Source organism: Physella acuta, unplaced genomic scaffold (assembly GCF_028476545.2).
Source record: "Physella acuta isolate Inbredline_101_S28 unplaced genomic scaffold, ASM2847654v3 ptg001187l, whole genome shotgun sequence".
NCBI classification, from domain to species: Eukaryota; Metazoa; Mollusca; class Gastropoda; family Physidae; genus Physella; species Physella acuta.
Window position 1 is genome coordinate 166,752 of NW_026732704.1, and position 20,117 is coordinate 186,868.

At 43.8% G+C, this 20,117-nt stretch overlaps 1 protein-coding gene across 1 annotated transcript in view; it reads left to right on the forward strand.

The window, feature by feature from the left end:
* The window catches only part of LOC131956934 (intraflagellar transport protein 80 homolog), a 42,299-nt gene that overhangs the window by 18,827 nt on the left and 3,355 nt on the right, over nt 1-20,117 (forward strand). Inside the window, exons 9-15 of the mRNA XM_059321572.1 lie at nt 271-345; nt 1,675-1,838; nt 5,105-5,169; nt 7,803-7,938; nt 10,725-10,872; nt 12,336-12,507; nt 15,427-15,516. Coding sequence (XP_059177555.1) covers nt 271-345; nt 1,675-1,838; nt 5,105-5,169; nt 7,803-7,938; nt 10,725-10,872; nt 12,336-12,507; nt 15,427-15,516 — 850 coding nt within the window. The remainder of the gene's footprint in view (nt 1-270; nt 346-1,674; nt 1,839-5,104; nt 5,170-7,802; nt 7,939-10,724; nt 10,873-12,335; nt 12,508-15,426; nt 15,517-20,117) is intronic.

Consider the following 20,117-nt stretch of genomic DNA (forward strand, 5'->3'; position numbering starts at 1 on the left):
TAGGTCTTTTAGAGTCTGCTTCCAGTTTCTAAAAATAACCTGAGTAGCGTCAACGTTTGGTGCAACCACCCCCCACCCTATGAATAGACCTATGTAGCGTCGAAGTTAGGCGCAACCCCCCCCCCCCATGACTAGACCTAAGTAGTGTTAAAGTTTGGTGCAACCCTCTTCCCCCCCCCCCCCCACCCCATGACTAGACAACCCCCTCTACACTTGATCATTATTTGCTCCCCTAGATCTGTTTATAATGTCCTTGACAATTTTTCTCAGCACAAAGAACTGGAACACGCCCATGATCTTTGATCTTAAAGAAGGGGGAGTCACTCTCATAAAGCAAGCTGAGAAGTAGGTCACGTGTGTTGTCAAATCATTTTTTTTCTGCTATCTGTTGATGACTGCATAATTTTAAAAAAAAATTATTGTGTACACAGGCATTTTACATTTAGAGCAACTTGTACGCCAGTGTCTATGTATTGTCTATGTATTGCGTGAATGTGACTGACCAACTTAAAACATGTACACCTGACTGACCAACATGTACACCTGTCTGACCAACATGTACACCTGTCTGACTGACCAACATGTACACCTGTCTGACCAACATGTACACCTGTCTGACTGACCAACATGTACACCTGTCTGACCAACATGTACACCTGTCTGACCAACATGTACACCTGTCTGACTGACCAACATGTACACCTGTCTGACTGACCAACATGTACACCTGTCTGACTGACCAACATGTGCACCTGACTGAGCAACATGTACACCTGACTGACTGACATGTACACCTGACTGATCAACATGTACACCTGTCTGACCAACATGTACACCTGTCTGTCTGACCAACATGTACACCTGTCTGACTGACCAACATGTACACCTGTCTGACCAACATGTACACCTGACTGATCAACATGTACACCTGTCTGACCAACATGTACACCTGACTGAGCAACATGTACACCTGACTGACTGACCAACATGTACACCTGACTGATCAACATGTACACCTGTCTGACCAACATGTACACCTGTCTGTCTGACCAACATGTACACCTGTCTGTCTGACCAACATGTACACCTGACTGACCAACATGTACACCTGACTGAGCAACATGTACACCTGTCTGACCAACATGTACACCTGTCTGACCAACATATACACCTGTCTGACTGACCAACATGTACACCTGTCTGACTGACCAACATGTACACCTGACTGAGCAACATGTACACCTGTCTGACTGACCAACATGTACACCTGTCTGACTGACCAACATGTACACCTGTCTGACTGACCAACATGTACACCTGACTGACCAACATGTACACCTGTCTGACTGACCAACATGTACACCTGACTGATCAACATGTACACCTTACTGACCAACATGTACACCTGACTGACCAACATGTACACCTGACTGACCAACATGTACACCTGACTGACCAACATGTACACCTGACTGAGCAACATGTACACCTGACTGACCAACATGTACACCTGACTGACCAACATGTACACCTGACTGACCAACATGTACACCTGACTGACCAACATGTACACCTGTCTGGCTGACCAACATGTACACATGACTGACTGAGCAACATGTACACCTGTCTGACCAACATGTACACCTGACTGACCAACATGTACACCATTTGCAGGCACTTCCTGCTAGTTGATGGGTCTGGTGTGTACGTGTTCTCCTATGATGGCCGCCTGGTCTGTTCGCCCAAATATTCTGGCATGAAGGCAGAGATTTTAAATCATCAGACAGTGGCCCTCTGCAATGATACAGTGGCCATCAGGGATAAAACCGATGAAAAAGGTATTCACCAACCTAGTTTGTACATTTTTTATTCCTTATCCGTGTATTTAAATGAATTCTTCTGCTTCTTATCAAGGGAAAGAGAAGAGTACCAAACCTTTTGTATCAAATATCAACACCAAATGTACTAAGAGATTGCTATATATTCATGGATGTGACTCCCGATTTTTACCGGAAATCAAATTTTTCTGTTTCATCTGCAATTTTCCGCAGCTAGTTTATTTTTCTCCTAATTTTTCCACTTATTTTCTTTTAATTTTTGCAGATCTTTGATGAAGTTTTAGAAATGTGAAAAAACAATTAAATGACCTCTAAGGAAACATGTGCATTCCACACATTTATATTTAAATAGAGTATTACGCTATGCATACAGTACAGATACATGATTAAACTAATGCTACATTTATACTTGATCGTAAACAATATTTAGTATAAATTTTCTGATGATATTTTCAGTTAAATCCTTTAAAAAAAGTACAGAAAAAGTAAGCGTTAAACTAGTTATAAAAAAATTTATCTACCGGTAAATTAACTCGGCCTCTGTTTTTAAAATTACCCCATCTATCGCTTCTCTTAGCCTTCATTTTATTTTTCAACGTCAAATGAATTTTGAAATCATTGCTAAAGGTTACAAACCCACCCCTCCTTGTAGCAATTGTGGCTCTTGTGACCTCACCATGACCCCAAGTATGTGTTTGGTACTGCTTGTTTGGGGAAAAACAAAAATGACGTCGCAGCTAATATCGACTGCTATGTTCCTTCATTGACTTTTGTGGAAGAAAAAAAAGGATAGCGACTATTTTTAATTTTAGTCTAAAGCCATTCCAAAAGCATAAATAATGATGTGGCTTGGCTATCAAAATTGTTAATTTTGGTTCAAATGTTTTTACAACTATTAATTTCAAAATACTTTTTCAAATGAATATCAAATCCTTTCTAATTTTAACTAATTTGGTTAGTTTCCATCCCATGAACTAAAACTTTCAAATAATTTAAATCTACGCTCCTTACAGTTGATGTCTTATTTAAATCTACGCTCCTTACAGTTGATGTCTTATTTAAATCTACGCTCCTTACAGTTGATGTCTTATTTAAATCTACACTCCTTACAGTTGATGTCTTATTTAAATCTACGCTCCTTACAGTTGATGTCTTATTTAAATCTACACTCCTTACAGTTGATGTCTTATTTAAATCTACACTCCTTACAGTTGATGCCTTATTTAAATCTACACTCCTTACAGTTGATGTCTTATTTAAATCTACACTCCTTACAGTTGATGTCTTATTTAAATCTACACTCCTTACAGTTGATGTCTTATTTAAATCTACGCTCCTTACAGTTGATATCTTATTTAAATCTACACTCCTTACAGTTGATGTCTTATTTAAATCTACACTCCTTACAGTTGATGCCTTATTTAAATCTACACTCCTTACAGTTGATGTCTTATTTAAATCTACACTCCTTACAGTTGATGCCTTATTTAAATCTACACTCCTTACAGTTGATGTCTTATTTAAATCTACACTCCTTACAGTTGATGTCTTATTTAAATCTACACTCCTTACAGTTGATGTCTTATTTAAATCTACACTCCTTACAGTTGATGTCTTATTTAAATCTACACTCCTTACAGTTGATGTCTTATTTAAATCTACACTCCTTACAGTTGATGTCTTATTTAAATCTACACTCCTTGCAGTTGATGTCTTACATTTTTACCACGCTCATCTTTAAAAATATATAAAAAATATATAACTTATATTCTAAAGGAATAATTGAAAACTAGAGTACAACTAGATCATAACATTCTAAATTTCCTTAAGGTTCAAATGAAATTTTAATTTCCGTTTTTGTTAAATTATAAAATTCAGTTTTTGAAAAAGTTGTTTATAAAAGAAACATTAAATTGCAATTAGACAGGACTTTCATTGTTATTTTAGAGTAACATAAACTTCTTTTATTTGATTAAACATTAGTAAAACAACAGTGTTAATAGAAATTTATTAAAAACAGAACTCAAAGTTTTATAGAAGTTAAATCAGTCTATTATTTTTCATGCTCTAGTCATATCCCTGTATGTCATATTTTTATGTCTGGCCACATTGCTGAATATTAGAGCCACATTGCTGAATATTAGAGCCACATTGCTGAATATTAGAGTCACATTGCTGAATATTAGAGCCACATTGCTGAATATTAGAGCCACATTGCTGAATATTAGAGCCACATTGCTGAATATTAGAGTCACATTGCTGAATATTAGAGCCACATTGCTGAATATTAGAGCCACATTGCTAAATATTAGTGTCACATTGCTGAATATTAGAGCCACATTGCTGAATATTAGAGCCACATTGCTGAATATTAGAGCCACATTGCTAAATATTAGTGTCACATTGCTGAATATTAGAGTCACATTGCTGAATATTAGAGCCACATTGCTGAATATTAGAGCCACATTGCTGAATATTAGAGTCACATCTTTGAAAATATTTATTGTATGAGATTCTCTTTATCACTTGTAGTACATTTTAAAACACTTAAAAAAAATAATTTTTTCCTCCATTTCCTTTGTAAGGAAAATGTGTAGTTTGACTATAGTTGATAACAAAAATTATTTCAATATTTCATACTCATATAGCAGCAACAAGAGAAGTTTAGATTTACATAACACTTGCGATATTCTTTGTTTTTATATGTTAATATTAGACAATATTAGCTTATGTAAATACAAAAACTTCTGTAACTTATTAAACCCCTAAAAATTAAGAAGAAAAATTACTGCAAAACTAGGCCCTAAAAGAGTTAATTTCATATTTTTTATCCATCCAAGATATGGGTCATCCATTTATGAAGTCCACTAATATTTTGAATTTTAACCCAGCCCCCCCCCCCCCCCCCCCCCCCTTTCACTTGCCTCCACTTTTGAAAAATGATGTCTTATATAGTAAGGATGACCCCAGTTTAGGTGTGTACCGTGATTTATTTACCCGTTGAGCTGGGTTTACAAGAGCATTGCCGTTATATTTGTATGCAGGTTTAGAATAATGTTCCTTATAAAATGTAAGTGCTTCAATGCTAATTTGAACTTGTAGACCCGCACCACCCCCCCACCCTAACCACATGTCCATCTGTAAAAATAAACTTTTTTGGGCTCCTCCCCCCCCCCTGTGTGTAGATGTCACAAATGGATGACCCCATTTTAATTTACATTTCTAATTTTGTATTGATCTAATCCACCAATTCTTCTGTTCCCCAGTGATTTATGTTTTTGATGCACAGACAGGAAAAACAATGGGAGATGGCAAACCTATCACTCATAAGGTAGGTCAATGTTGCCTGCTGAATGGAGGTAGAATTTAACCACTCCCCTGTTGTCTGAAATGCTGTTTTAATGTCTGAAATGCTGTCTTGTTGTCTGAAATGCTGTCTTGTTGTCTGAAAGGCTGTCTTGTTGTCTGAAATGCTGTTTTAATGTCTGAAATGCTGTCTTGTTGTCTGAAATGCTGTCTTGTTGTCTGAAATGCTGTCTTGTTGTCTGAAATGCTGTCTTGTTTGAAATGCTGTCTTGTTGTCTGAAATGCTGTCTTGTTGTCTGAAATGCTGTCTTGTTGTCTGAAATGCTGTCTTGTTGTCTGAAATGCTGTCTTGTTGTCTGGAATGCTGTCTTGTTGTCTGAAATGCTGTCTTGTTGTCTGAAATGCTGTCTTGTTGTCTGAAATGCTGTCTTGTTGTCTGAAATGCTGTCTTGTTGTCTGAAATGCTGTCTTGATGTCTGAAATGCTGTCTTGTTGTCTGAAATGCTGTTTTAATGTCTGAAATGCTGTCTTGTTGTCTGAAATGCTGTCTTGTTGTCTGAAATGCTGTCTTGTTGTCTGAAATGCTGTCTTGTTGTCTGAAATGCTGTCTTGTTGTCTGAAATGCTGTCTTGTTGTCTGAAATGCTGTTTTAATGTCTGAAATGCTGTCTTGTTGTCTGAAATGCTGTCTTGTTGTCTGAAATGCTGTCTTGTTGTCTGAAATGCTGTCTTGTTGTCTGAAATGCTGTCTTGTTGTCTGAAATGCTGTCTTGTTGTCTGAAATGCTGTCTTGTTGTCTGAAATGCTGTCTTGTTGTCTGAAATGCTGTCTTGTTGTCTGAAATGCTGTCTTGTTGTCTGAAATGCTGTCTTGATGTCTGAAATGCTGTTTTAATGTCTGAAATGCTGTCTTGTTGTCTGAAATGCTGTCTTGTTGTCTGAAAGGCTGTCTTGTTGTCTGAAATGCTGTTTTAATGTCTGAAATGCTGTCTTGTTGTCTGAAATGCTGTCTTGTTGTCTGAAATGCTGTCTTGTTGTCTGAAATGCTGTCTTGTTTGAAATGCTGTCTTGTTGTCTGAAATGCTGTCTTGTTGTCTGAAATGCTGTCTTGTTGTCTGAAATGCTGTCTTGTTGTCTGAAATGCTGTCTTGTTGTCTGGAATGCTGTCTTGTTGTCTGAAATGCTGTCTTGTTGTCTGAAATGCTGTCTTGTTGTCTGAAATGCTGTCTTGTTGTCTGAAATGCTGTCTTGTTGTCTGAAATGCTGTCTTGATGTCTGAAATGCTGTCTTGTTGTCTGAAATGCTGTTTTAATGTCTGAAATGCTGTCTTGTTGTCTGAAATGCTGTCTTGTTGTCTGAAATGCTGTCTTGTTGTCTGAAATGCTGTCTTGTTGTCTGAAATGCTGTCTTGTTGTCTGAAATGCTGTCTTGTTGTCTGAAATGCTGTTTTAATGTCTGAAATGCTGTCTTGTTGTCTGAAATGCTGTCTTGTTGTCTGAAATGCTGTCTTGTTGTCTGAAATGCTGTCTTGTTGTCTGAAATGCTGTCTTGTTGTCTGAAATGCTGTCTTGTTGTCTGAAATGCTGTCTTGTTGTCTGAAATGCTGTCTTGTTGTCTGAAATGCTGTCTTGTTGTCTGAAATGCTGTCTTGTTGTCTGAAATGCTGTCTTGATGTCTGAAATGCTGTTTTAATGTCTGAAATGCTGTCTTGTTGTCTGAAATGCTGTCTTGTTGTCTGAAATGCTGTCTTGTTGTCTGAAATGCTGTCTTGTTGTCTGAAATGCTGTCTTGTTGTCTGAAATGCTGTCTTGTTGTCTGAAATGCTGTCTTGTTGTCTGAAATGCTGTCTTGATGTCTGAAATGCTGTTTTAATGTCTGAAATGCTGTCTTGTTGTCTGAAATGCTGTCTTGTTGTCTGAAATGCTGTCTTGTTGTCTGAAATGCTGTCTTGTTGTCTGAAATGCTGTCTTGTTGTCTGAAATGCTGTCTTGTTGTCTGAAATGTTGTCTTGTTGTCTGAAATGCTGTCTTGTTGTCTGAAATGCTGTCTTGTTGTCTGAAATGCTGTCTTGTTGTCTGAAATGCTGTCTTGTTGTCTGAAATGCTGTCTTGTTGTCTGAAATGCTGTCTTGTTGTCTGAAATGCTGTCTTGTTGTCTGAAATGCTGTCTTGATGTCTGAAATGCTGTCTTAATGTCTGAAATGCTGTCTTGTTGTCTGAAATGCTGTCTTGTTGTCTGAAATGCTGTCTTGTTGTCTGAAATGCTGTCTTGTTGTCTGAAATGCTGTCTTGTTGTCTGAAATGCTGTCTTGTTGTCTGAAATGCTGTCTTGTTGTCTGAAATGCTGTCTTGTTGTCTGAAATGCTGTTTTAATGTCTGAAATGCTGTCTTGCTGTCTGAAATGCTGTCTTGTTGTCTGAAATGCTGTCTTGTTGTCTGAAATGCTGTTTTAATGTCTGAAATGCTGTCTTGTTGTCCGAAATGCTGTCTTGTTGTCTGAAATGCTGTCTTGTTGTCTGAAATGCTGTCTTGTTGTCTGAAATGCTGTCTTGTTGTCTGAAATGCTGTTTTAATGTCTGAAATGCTGTCTTGTTGTCTGAAATGCTGTCTTGTTGTCTGAAATGCTGTCTTGTTGTCTGAAATGCTGTCTTGATGTGACAGGTTGAGGTGATGGATATAGGACTTGACCAATGCGGTGTTACGGCGGAGAGAAGGATCTCACTCGTGGACAAAAACAGAGACCTCTTCATCACGTCTGTCAGGATCTTTGGCACAGAGAGGAAAATCATTAAACTTGGTAACTGTTTCATACACTACATGATCCAATAACCTCAGCCAACATGATCCAATATTTTAACCTCAGTCAACATGATCCACTATTTTAACCTCAGCCAACATGATCCAATATTTTAACCTCAGCCAACATGATCCAATATTTTAACCTCAGCCAACATGATCCAATGTTTTAACCTCAGCCAACATGATCCAATGTTTTAACCTCAGCCAACATGATCCAATATTTTAACCTCAGCCAACATGATCCAATATTTTAACCTCAGCCAACATGATCCAATATTTTAACCTCAGCCAACATGATCCAATATTTTAACCTCAGCCAACATGATCCAATATTTTAACCTCAGCCAACATGATCCAATGTTTTAACCTCAGCCAACATGATCCAATGTTTTAACCTCAGCCAACATGATCCAATATTTTAACCTCAGCCAACATGATCCAATATTTTAACCTCAGCCAACATGATCCAATATTTTAACCTCAGCCAACATGATCCAATATTTTAACCTCAGCCAACATGATCCAATATTTTAACCTCAGCCTACATGATCCAATATTTTAACCTCAGCCAACATGATCCAATGTTTTAACCTCAGCCAACATGATCCTATATTTTAACCTCAGCCAACATGATCCAATATTTTAACCTCAGCCAACATGATCCAATATTTTAACCTCAGCCAACATGATCCAATATTTTAACCTCAGCCAACATGATCCAATATTTTAACCTCAGCCAACATGATCCAATATTTTAACCTCAGCCAACATGATCCAATATTTTAACCTCAGCCAACATGATCCAATATTTTAACCTCAGCCAACATGATCCAATATTTTAACCTCAGCCAACATGATCCAATATTTTAGTTATCCACTATGTTAACCTCAGCCAACATGATCCAATATTTTAACCTCAGCCAACATGATCCAATATTTTAACCTCAGCCAACATGATCCAATATTTTAACCTCAGCCAACATGATCCAATATTTTAACCTCAGCCAACATGATCCAATATTTTAGTTATCCACTATGTTAACCTCAGCCAACATGATCCAATATTTTAACCTCAGCCAACATGATCCAATATTTTAACCTCAGCCAACATGATCCAATATTTTAACCTCAGCCAACAGGATCCAATATTTTAACCTCAGCCAACATGATCCAATATTTTAACCTCAGCCAACATGATCCAATATTTTAACCTCAGCCAACATGATCCAATATTTTAACCTCAGCCAACATGATCCAATATTTTAACCTCAGCCAACATGATCCAATATTTTAACCTCAGCCAACATGATCCAATATTTTAACCTCAGCCAACATGATCCAATATTTTAACCTCAGCCAACATGATCCAATATTTTAACCTCAGCCAACATGATCCAATATTTTAACCTCAGCCAACATGATCCAATATTTTAACCTCAGCCAACATGATCCAATATTTTAACCTCAGCCAACATGATCCAATATTTTAACCTCAGCCAACATGATCCAATATTTTAACCTCAGCCAACATGATCCAATATTTTAACCTCAGCCAACATGATCCAATATTTTAACCTCAGCCAACATGATCCAATATTTTAACCTCAGCCAACATGATCCAATATTTTAACCTCAGCCAACATGATCCAATATTTTAACCTCAGCCAACATGATCCAATATTTTAACCTCAGCCAACAGGATCCAATATTTTAACCTCAGCCAACATGATCCAATATTTTAACCTCAGCCAACATGATCCAATATTTTAACCTCAGCCAACATGATCCAATATTTTAACCTCAGCCAACATGATCCAATATTTTAACCTCAGCCAACATGATCCAATATTTTAACCTCAGCCAACATGATCCAATATTTTAACCTCAGCCAACATGATCCAATATTTTAACCTCAGCCAACATGATCCAATATTTTAACCTCAGCCAACATGATCCAATATTTTAACCTCAGCCAACATGATCCAATATTTTAACCTCAGCCAACATGATCCAATATTTTAACCTCAGCCAACATGATCCAATATTTTAACCTCAGCCAACATGATCCAATATTTTAACCTCAGCCAACATGATCCAATATTTTAACCTCAGCCAACATGATCCAATATTTTAACCTCAGCCAACATGATCCAATATTTTAACCTCAGCCAACATGATCCAATATTTTAACCTCAGCCAACATGATCCAATATTTTAACCTCAGCCAACATGATCCAATATTTTAACCTCAGCCAACATGATCCAATATTTTAACCTCAGCCAACATGATCCAATATTTTAACCTCAGCCAACAGGATCCAATATTTTAACCTCAGCCAACATGATCCAATATTTTAACCTCAGCCAACATGATCCAATATTTTAACCTCAGCCAACATGATCCAATATTTTAACCTCAGCCAACATGATCCAATATTTTAACCTCAGCCAACATGATCCAATATTTTAACCTCAGCCAACATGATCCAATATTTTAACCTCAGCCAACATGATCCAATATTTTAACCTCAGCCAACATGATCCAATATTTTAACCTCAGCCAACATGATCCAATATTTTAACCTCAGCCAACATGATCCAATATTTTAACCTCAGCCAACATGATCCAATATTTTAACCTCAGCCAACATGATCCAATATTTTAACCTCAGCCAACATGATCCAATATTTTAACCTCAGCCAACATGATCCAATATTTTAACCTCAGCCAACATGATCCAATATTTTAACCTCAGCCAACATGATCCAATATTTTAACCTCAGCCAACATGATCCAAGCCCATGTCTGGAATGATGAGACCAACATGCTGGCTGCCATGACAGATGGGAAGATCCTGGTCTGGTACTACCCTAACGCTGTCTATGTGGACAAAGACCTGCTGCCTAAAACCTTGTTTGAGAAAGACTCAAGGCATGAGCTAGTTTTCATTGGATGTCAGCACATCAGCTTCACAACACACCTCAAGACAAGCACTACACATCAGCTTCACAACACACCACAAGACAAGCACTACACATCAGCTTCACAACACACCACAAGACAAGCACTTCACATCAGCTTCACAAGACAAGCACTACACATCAGCTTCACACCACAAGACAAGCACTACACATCAGCTTCACACCACAAGACAAGCACTACACATCAGCTTCACAACACACCACAAGACAAGCACTACACATTAGCTTCACAACACACCACAAGACAAGCACTACACATTAGCTTCACAACACACCACAAGACAAGCACTACACATCAGCTTCACAACACACCACAAGTCAAGCACTTCACATCAGCTTCACAACACACCACACCACAAGACAAGCACTACACATCAGCTTCACAACACACCACAAGTCAAGCACTTCACATCAGCTTCACAACACACCACAAGACAAGCACTACACATCAGCTTCACAACACACCACAAGACAAGCACTACACATCAGCTTCACAACACACCACAAGACAAGCACTACACATCAGCTTCACACACCACAAGACAAGCACTACACATCAGCTTCACACACCACAAGACAAGCACTACACATCAGCTTCACACACCACAAGACAAGCACTACACATCAGCTTCACACACCACAAGACAAGCACTTCACATCAGCTTCACAAGACAAGCACTACACATCAGCTTCACACCACAAGACAAGCACTACACATCAGCTTCACACACCACAAGACAAGCACTACACATCAGCTTCACAACACACCACAAGACAAGCACTACACATCAGCTTCACAACACACCACAAGACAAGCACTACACATCAGCTTCACAACACACCACAAGACAAGCACTACACATCAGCTTCACAACACACCACAAGACAAGCACTACACATCAGCTTCACAACACACCACAAGACAAGCACTACACATCAGCTTCACAACACACCACAAGACAAGCACTACACATCAGCTTCACAACACACCACAAGACAAGCACTACACATCAGCTTCACAACACACCACAAGACAAGCACTACACATCAGCTTCACAACACACCACAAGACAAGCACTACACATCAGCTTCACAACACACCACAAGACAAGCACTACACATCAGCTTCACAACACACCACAAGACAAGCACTACACATCAGCTTCACAACACACCACAAGACAAGCACTACACATCAGCTTCACAACACACCACAAGACAAGCACTACACATCAGCTTCACAACACACCACAAGACAAGCACTACACATCAGCTTCACAACACACCACAAGACAAGCACTTCACATCATCTACACCAGATGGCATATACCACACATCATACACATGTCATCTACACCACGTCATATGTCACAAACATCACAACTTATATTTCAACTATCTTTTTCCCTGCAGTGAGTTTGGCAAATCTCCTCAGTTGGTAGGTTTTTTGGGCAGCCATCTTATCCTGCGCAGATCGGAGGGGTCCCTTGTGTCCGCATCCATCAGCCCCTACCCCACAGTGCTGCACGCGTACACCATGAACAACAAGTGGGATGATGCTGTCAGGCTCTGCCGGTTTGTCAAGGTCACTTCTTTTCTTATCTCACTGGCTCAATAGTAGTAGGTGACCCACTGGTGGTGATCCCATGGTGACCCACTGGTGGTGATCCCATGGTGACCTGCTGGTGGTGATCCCATGGTGACCTGCTTGTGGTGGTGATCTCATGGTGACCTACTGGTGGTGATCCCATGGTGACCTACTGGTGGTGATCCCATGGTGACCTACTGGTGGTGATCCCATGGTGACCTACTGGTGGTGGTGATCCCATGGTGACCTGCTTGTGGTGGTGATCCCATGGTGACCTGCTGCTGGTGGTGATCCCATGGTGACCTGCTTGTGGTGGTGATCCCATGGTGACCTGCTGGTGGTGATCCCATGGTGACCTGCTTGTGGTGGTGATCCCATGGTGACCTGCTGGTGGTGATCCCATGGTGACCTACTGGTGGTGATCCCATGGTGACCTGCTGGTGGTGATCCCATGGTGACCTGCTGGTGGTGATCCCATGGTGACCTGCTGGTGGTGGTGATCCCATGGTGACCTGCTGGTGGTGATCCCATGGTGACCTACTGGTGGTGATCCCATGGTGACCTGCTGGTGGTGATCCCATGGTGACCTGCTGGTGGTGATCCCATGGTGACCTGCTGGTGGTGGTGATCCCATGGTGACCTCCTGGTGGTGATCCCATGGTGACCTACTGGTGGTGATCCCATGGTGACCTGCTGGTGGTGGTGATCCCATGGTGACCTACTGGTGGTGATCCCATGGTGACCTGCTTGTGGTGATCCCATGGTGACCTGCTGGTGGTGATCCCATGGTGACCTGCTTGTGGTGGTGATCTCATGGTGACCTACTGGTGGTGATCCCATGGTGACCTACTGGTGGTGATCCCATAGTGACCTACTGGTGGTGATCCCATGGTGACCTACTGGTGGTGGTGATCCCATGGTGACCTGCTTGTGGTGGTGATCCCATGGTGACCTGCTGGTGGTGGTGATCCCATGGTGACCTGCTTGTGGTGGTGATCCCATGGTGACCTGCTGGTGGTGATCCCATGGTGACCTGCTTGTGGTGGTGATCCCATGGTGACCTGCTGGTGGTGATCCCATGGTGACCTACTGGTGGTGATCCCATGGTGACCTGCTGGTGGTGATCCCATGGTGACCTGCTGGTGGTGATCCCATGGTGACCTGCTGGTGGTGGTGATCCCATGGTGACCTGCTGGTGGTGATCCCATGGTGACCTACTGGTGGTGATCCCATGGTGACCTGCTGGTGGTGATCCCATGGTGACCTGCTGGTGGTGATCCCATGGTGACCTGCTGGTAGTGGTGATCCCATGGTGACCTCCTGGTGGTGATCCCATGGTGACCTACTGGTGGTGATCCCATGGTGACCTGCTGGTGGTGGTGATCCCATGGTGACCTGCTGGTGGTGATCCCATGGTGACCTGCTTGTGGTGATCCCATGGTGACCTGCTGGTGGTGATCCCATGGTGACCTGCTGGTGGTGATCCCATGGTGACCTACTGGTGGTGGTGATCCCATGGTGACCTCCTGGTGGTGATACCATGGTGACCTACTGGTGGTGATCCCATGGTGACCTACTGGTGGTGGTGATCCCATGGTGACCTCCTGGTGGTGATTCCATGGTGACCTACTGGTGGTGATCCCATGGTGACCTGCTGGTGGTGATCCCATGGTGACCTGCTGGTGGTGGTGATCCCATGGTGACCTCCTGGTGGTGATCCCATGGTGACCTACTGGTGGTGATCCCATGGTGACCTGCTGGTGGTGGTGATCCCATGGTGACCTGCTGGTGGTGATCCCATGGTGACCTGCTGGTGGTGGTGATCCCATGGTGACCTGCTGGTGGTGGTGATCCCATGGTGACCTGCTTGTGGTGATTCCATGGTGACCTACTGGTGGTGATCCCATGGTGACCTACTGGTGGTGATCCCATGGTGACCTGCTTGTGGTGATCCCATGGTGACCTGCTTGTGGTGATTCCATGGTGACCTACTGGTGGTGATCCCATGGTGACCTGCTTGTGGTGATCCCATGGTGACCTGCTGGTGGTGATCCCATGGTGACCTGCTGGTGGTGATCCCATGGTGACCTACTGGTGGTGGTGATCCCATGGTGACCTCCTGGTGGTGATACCATGGTGACCTACTGGTGGTGATCCCATGGTGACCTACTGGTGGTGGTGATCCCATGGTGACCTCCTGGTGGTGATTCCATGGTGACCTGCTGGTGGTGATCCCATGGTGACCTGCTGGTGGTGATCCCATGGTGACCTGCTGGTGGTGATCCCATGGTGACCTGCTGGTGGTGGTGATCCCATGGTGACCTCCTGGTGGTGATCCCATGGTGACCTGCTGGTGGTGGTGATCCCATGGTGACCTGCTGGTGGTGATCCCATGGTGACCTGCTGGTGGTGATCCCATGGTGACCTGCTGGTGGTGGTGATCCCATGGTGACCTGCTGGTGGTGGTGATCCCATGGTGACCTGCTTGTGGTGATTCCATGGTGACCTACTGGTGGTGATCCCATGGTGACCTACTGGTGGTGATCCCATGGTGACCTGCTTGTGGTGATTCCATGGTGACCTACTGGTGGTGATCCCATGGTGACCTGCTTGTGGTGACCTACTGGAGGTGATCCCATGGTGACCTACTGGTGGTGATCCCATGGTGACCTGCTTGTGGTGATTCCATGGTGACCTACTGGTGGTGATCCCATGGTGACCTACTGGTGGTGGTCCCATGGTGACCTGCTTGTGGTGATCCCATGGTGACCTACTGGTGGTGGTCCCATGGTGACCTGCTTGTGGTGATGCACTGTTGGTGATTCCATGGTGACCTACTGGTGAGCTATTGATGGTTGTGCTTGCGTTGAATTCACTGATGGCATTGATGGTTAACTATTTTGTTTTTAATTTCAGGAAGAAAATCTGTGGGCTTGTTTAGCTGCTATGGCAACCTATGCTAAAGATTTAAATACAGCAGAAATCTCTTACGCAGCCATACAAGAGGTCAGGCAGACATTTGTTCTAGTGTGGGTGGTTGTCAGTGTTGTGTTGTGTGGGTATGTGGTTGTCACTGTTGTGTTGTGTGGTAGGTGGTTGTCAGTGTTGTGTGGGTAGGTGGTTGTCAGTGTTGTGTGGGTAGGTGGTTGTCAGTGTTGTGTGGGTAGGTGGTTGTCAGTGTTGTGTTTAGGTGGTTGTCAGTGTTGTGTTGTGTGGTAGGTGGTTGTCAGTGTTGTGTGGGTAGGTGGTTGTCAGTGTTGTGTGGGTAGGTGGTTGTCAGTGTTGTGTTTAGGTGGTTGTCAGTGTTGTGTTGTGTGGTAGGTGGTTGTCAGTGTTGTGTGGGTAGGTGGTTGTCAGTGTTGTGTTGTGTGGGTGGGTGGTTGTCAGTGTTGTGTGGGTAGGTGGTTGTCAGTGTTGTGTGGGTAGGTGGTTGTCACTGTTGTGTTGTGTGGTAGGTGGTTGTCACTGTTGTGTTGTGTGGTAGGTGGTTGTCAGTGTTGTGTGGGTAGGTGGTTGTCAGTGTTGTGTTTAGGTGGTTGTCAGTGTTATGTGGGTAGGTGGTTGTCAGTGTTGTGTGGGTAGGTGGTTGTCAGTGTTGTGTGGGTAGGTGGTTGTCATTGTTGTGTTGTGCGGGTGGGTGGTTGTCAGTGTTGTGTGGGTAGGTGGTTGTCCGTGTTGTGTTGTGTGGGTAGGTGGTTGTCAGTGTTGTGTTTAGGTGGTTGTCAGTGTTGTGTGGGTAGGTGGTTGTCACTGTTGTGTTGTGTGGTAGGTGGTTGTCAGTGTTGTGTGGGTAGGTGGTTGTCAGTGTTGTGTTGTGTGGGTAGGTGGTTGTCAGTGTTGTGTTTAGGCGGTTGTCACTGTTGTGTTGTGTGGGTAGGCGGTTGTCAGTGTTGTGTGGGTAGGTGGTTGTCAGTGTTGTGTTGTGTGGTAGGTGGTTGTCAGTGTTGTGTGGTAGGTGGTTGTCAGTGTTGTGTTGTGTGGGTAGGTGGTTGTCATTGTTGTGTTGTGTGGGTAGGTGGTTGTCATTGTTGTGTTGTGCGGGTAGGTGGTTGTCAGTGTTGTGTGGGTAGGTGGTTGTCATTGTTGTGTTGTGTGGGTAGGTGGTTGTCATTGTTGTGTTGTGCGGGTAGGTGGTTGTCAGTGTTGTGTTGTGCGGGTAGGTGGTTGTCAGTGTTGTGTGGGTAGGTGGTTGTCATTGTTGTGTTGTGCGGGTAGGTGGTTGTCAGTGTTGTGTGGGTAGGTGGTTGTCAGTGTTGTGTTTAGGTGGTTGTCAGTGTTGTGTTGTGTGGTAGGTGGTTGTCAGTGTTGTGTTGTGTGGGTAGGTGGTTGTCAGTGTTGTGTTGTGTGGGTAGGTGGTTGTCATTGTTGTGTTGTGCGGGTAGGTGGTTGTCAGTGTTGTGTGGGTAGGTGGTTGTCAGTGTTGTGTTGTGTGGGTAGGTGGTTGTCAGTGTTGTGTTTAGGTGGTTGTCAGTGTTGTGTGGGTAGGTGGTTGTCACTGTTGTGTTGTGTGGGTAGGTGGTTGTCACTGTTGTGTTGTGTGGGTAGGTGGTTGTCAGTGTTGTGTGGGTAGGTGGTTGTCACTGTTGTGTTGTGTGGGTAGGCGGTTGTCACTGTTGTGTTGTGTGGGTAGGCGGTTGTCAGTGTTATGTGGGTAGGTGGTTGTCAGTGTTGTGTTGTGTGGTAGGTGGTTGTCAGTGTTGTGTGGGTAGGTGGTTGTCAGTGTTGTGTTGTGTGGGTAGGTGGTTGTCAGTGTTGTGTTTAGGCGGTTGTCACTGTTGTGTTGTGTGGGTAGGCGGTTGTCAGTGTTGTGTGGGTAGGTGGTTGTCAGTGTTGTGTTGTGTGGTAGGTGGTTGTCAGTGTTGTGTGGTAGGTGGTTGTCAGTGTTGTGTTGTGTGGGTAGGTGGTTGTCATTGTTGTGTTGTGTGGGTAGGTGGTTGTCATTGTTGTGTTGTGCGGGTAGGTGGTTGTCAGTGTTGTGTGGGTAGGTGGTTGTCATTGTTGTGTTGTGTGGGTAGGTGGTTGTCATTGTTGTGTTGTGCGGGTAGGTGGTTGTCAGTGTTGTGTTGTGCGGGTAGGTGGTTGTCAGTGTTGTGTGGGTAGGTGGTTGTCAGTGTTGTGTTGTGTGGGTAGGTGGTTGTCAGTGTTGTGTTGTGTGGGTAGATGGTTGTCAGTGTTGTGTGGGTAGGTGGTTGTCAGTGTTGTGTTGTGTGGGTAGGTGGTTGTCAGTGTTGTGTGGGTAGGTGGTTGTCAGTGTTGTGTTGTGTGGGTAGATGGTTGTCAGTGTTGTGTGGGTAGGTGGTTGTCAGTGTTGTGTGGGTAGGTGGTTGTCAGTGTTGTGTGGGTAGGTGGTTGTCAGTGTTGTGTTGTGTGGGTAGGTGGTTGTCAGTGTTGTGTGGGTAGGTGGTTGTCAGTGTTGTGTGGGTAGGTGGTTGTCAGTGTTGTGTTTAGGTGGTTGTCAGTGTTGTGTGGGTAGGTGGTTGTCAGTGTTGTGTGGGTAGGTGGTTGTCATTGTTGTGTTGTGCGGGTAGGTGGTTGTCAGTGTTGTGTGGGTAGGTGGTTGTCAGTGTTGTGTTTAGGTGGTTGTCAGTGTTGTGTTGTGTGGTAGGTGGTTGTCAGTGTTGTGTTGTGTGGGTAGGTGGTTGTCAGTGTTGTGTTGTGTGGGTAGGTGGTTGTCATTGTTGTGTTGTGCGGGTAGGTGGTTGTCAGTGTTGTGTGGGTAGGTGGTTGTCAGTGTTGTGTTGTGTGGGTAGGTGGTTGTCAGTGTTGTGTTTAGGTGGTTGTCAGTGTTGTGTGGGTAGGTGGTTGTCACTGTTGTGTTGTGTGGTAGGTGGTTGTCAGTGTTGTGTGGGTAGGTGGTTGTCACTGTTGTGTTGTGTGGGTAGGCGGTTGTCACTGTTGTGTTGTGTGGGTAGGTGGTTGTCAGTGTTGTGTGGGTAGGCGGTTGTCAGTGTTGTGTGGGTAGGTGGTTGTCAGTGTTGTGTTGTGTGGTAGGTGGTTGTCAGTGTTGTGTGGGTAGGTGGTTGTCAGTGTTGTGTTGTGTGGGTAGGTGGTTGTCAGTGTTGTGTTTAGGCGGTTGTCACTGTTGTGTTGTGTGGGTAGGCGGTTGTCAGTGTTGTGTGGGTAGGTGGTTGTCAGTGTTGTGTGGGTAGGTGGTTGTCAGTGTTGTGTTGTGTGGGTAGGTGGTTGTCATTGTTGTGTTGTGTAGGTAGGTGGTTGTCATTGTTGTGTTGTGCGGGTAGGTGGTTGTCAGTGTTGTGTGGGTAGGTGGTTGTCATTGTTGTGTTGTGTGGGTAGGTGGTTGTCATTGTTGTGTTGTGCGGGTAGGTCGTTGTCAGTGTTGTGTTGTGCGGGTAGGTGGTTGTCAGTGTTGTGTGGGTAGGTGGTTGTCATTGTTGTGTTGTGCGGGTAGGTGGTTGTCAGTGTTGTGTGGGTAGGTGGTTGTCAGTGTTGTGTTTAGGTGGTTGTCAGTGTTGTGTTGTGTGGTAGGTGGTTGTCAGTGTTGTGTTGTGTGGGTAGGTGGTTGTCAGTGTTGTGTTGGTAGATGGTTGTCAGTGTTGTGTGGGTAGGTGGTTGTCAGTGTTGTGTGGATAGGTGGTTGTCAGTGTTGTGTTGTGTGGGTAGGTGGTTGTCAGTGTTGTGTTGTGTGGGTAGGTGGTTGTCACTGTTGTGTTTAGGTGGTTGTCAGTGTTGTGTGGGTAGGTGGTTGTCAGTGTTGTGTGGGTAGGTGGTTGTCAGTGTTGTGTTTAGGTGGTTGTCAGTGTTGTGTGGGTAGGTGGTTGTCAGTGTTGTGTGGGTAGGTGGTTGTCATTGTTGTGTTGTGCGGGTAGGTGGTTGTCAGTGTTGTGTGGGTAGGTGGTTGTCAGTGTTGTGTTTAGGTGGTTGTCAGTGTTGTGTTGTGTGGGTAGGTGGTTGTCAGTGTTGTGTTGTGTAGGTAGGTGGTTGTCAGTGTTGTGTTTAGGTGGTTGTCAGTGTTGTGTGGGTAGGTGGTTGTCAGTGTTATGTGGGTAGGTGGTTGTCAGTGTTGTGTGGGTAGGTGGTTGTCACTGTTGTGTTTAGGTGGTTGTCAGTGTTGTGTGGGTAGGTGGTTGTCAGTGTTCTGTGGGTAGGTGGTTGTCAGTGTTGTGTTTAGGTGGTTGTCAGTGTTGTGTGGGTAGGTGGTTGTCAGTGTTGTGTGGGTAGATGGTTGTCAGTGTTGTGTGGGTAGGTGGTTGTCAGTGTTGTGTGGGTAGGTGGTTGTCAGTGTTGTGTTTAGGTGGTTGTCAGTGTTGTGTGGGTAGGTGGTTGTCAGTGTTGTGTGGGTAGGTGGTTGTCAGTGTTGTGTGGGTAGGTGGTTGTCAGTGTTGTGTGGGTAGGTGGTTGTCAGTGTTGTGTTGTGTGGGTAGGTGGTTGTCAGTGTTGTGTTTAGGTGGTTGTCAGTGTTGTGTGGGTAGGTGGTTGTCAGTGTTATGTGGGTAGGTGGTTGTCAGTGTTGTGTGGGTAGGTGGTTGTCAGTGTTATGTGGGTAGGTGGTTGTCAGTGTTGTGTGGGTAGGTGGTTGTCACTGTTGTGTTTAGGTGGTTGTCAGTGTTGTGTGGGTAGATGGTTGTCAGTGTTGTGTGGGTAGGTGG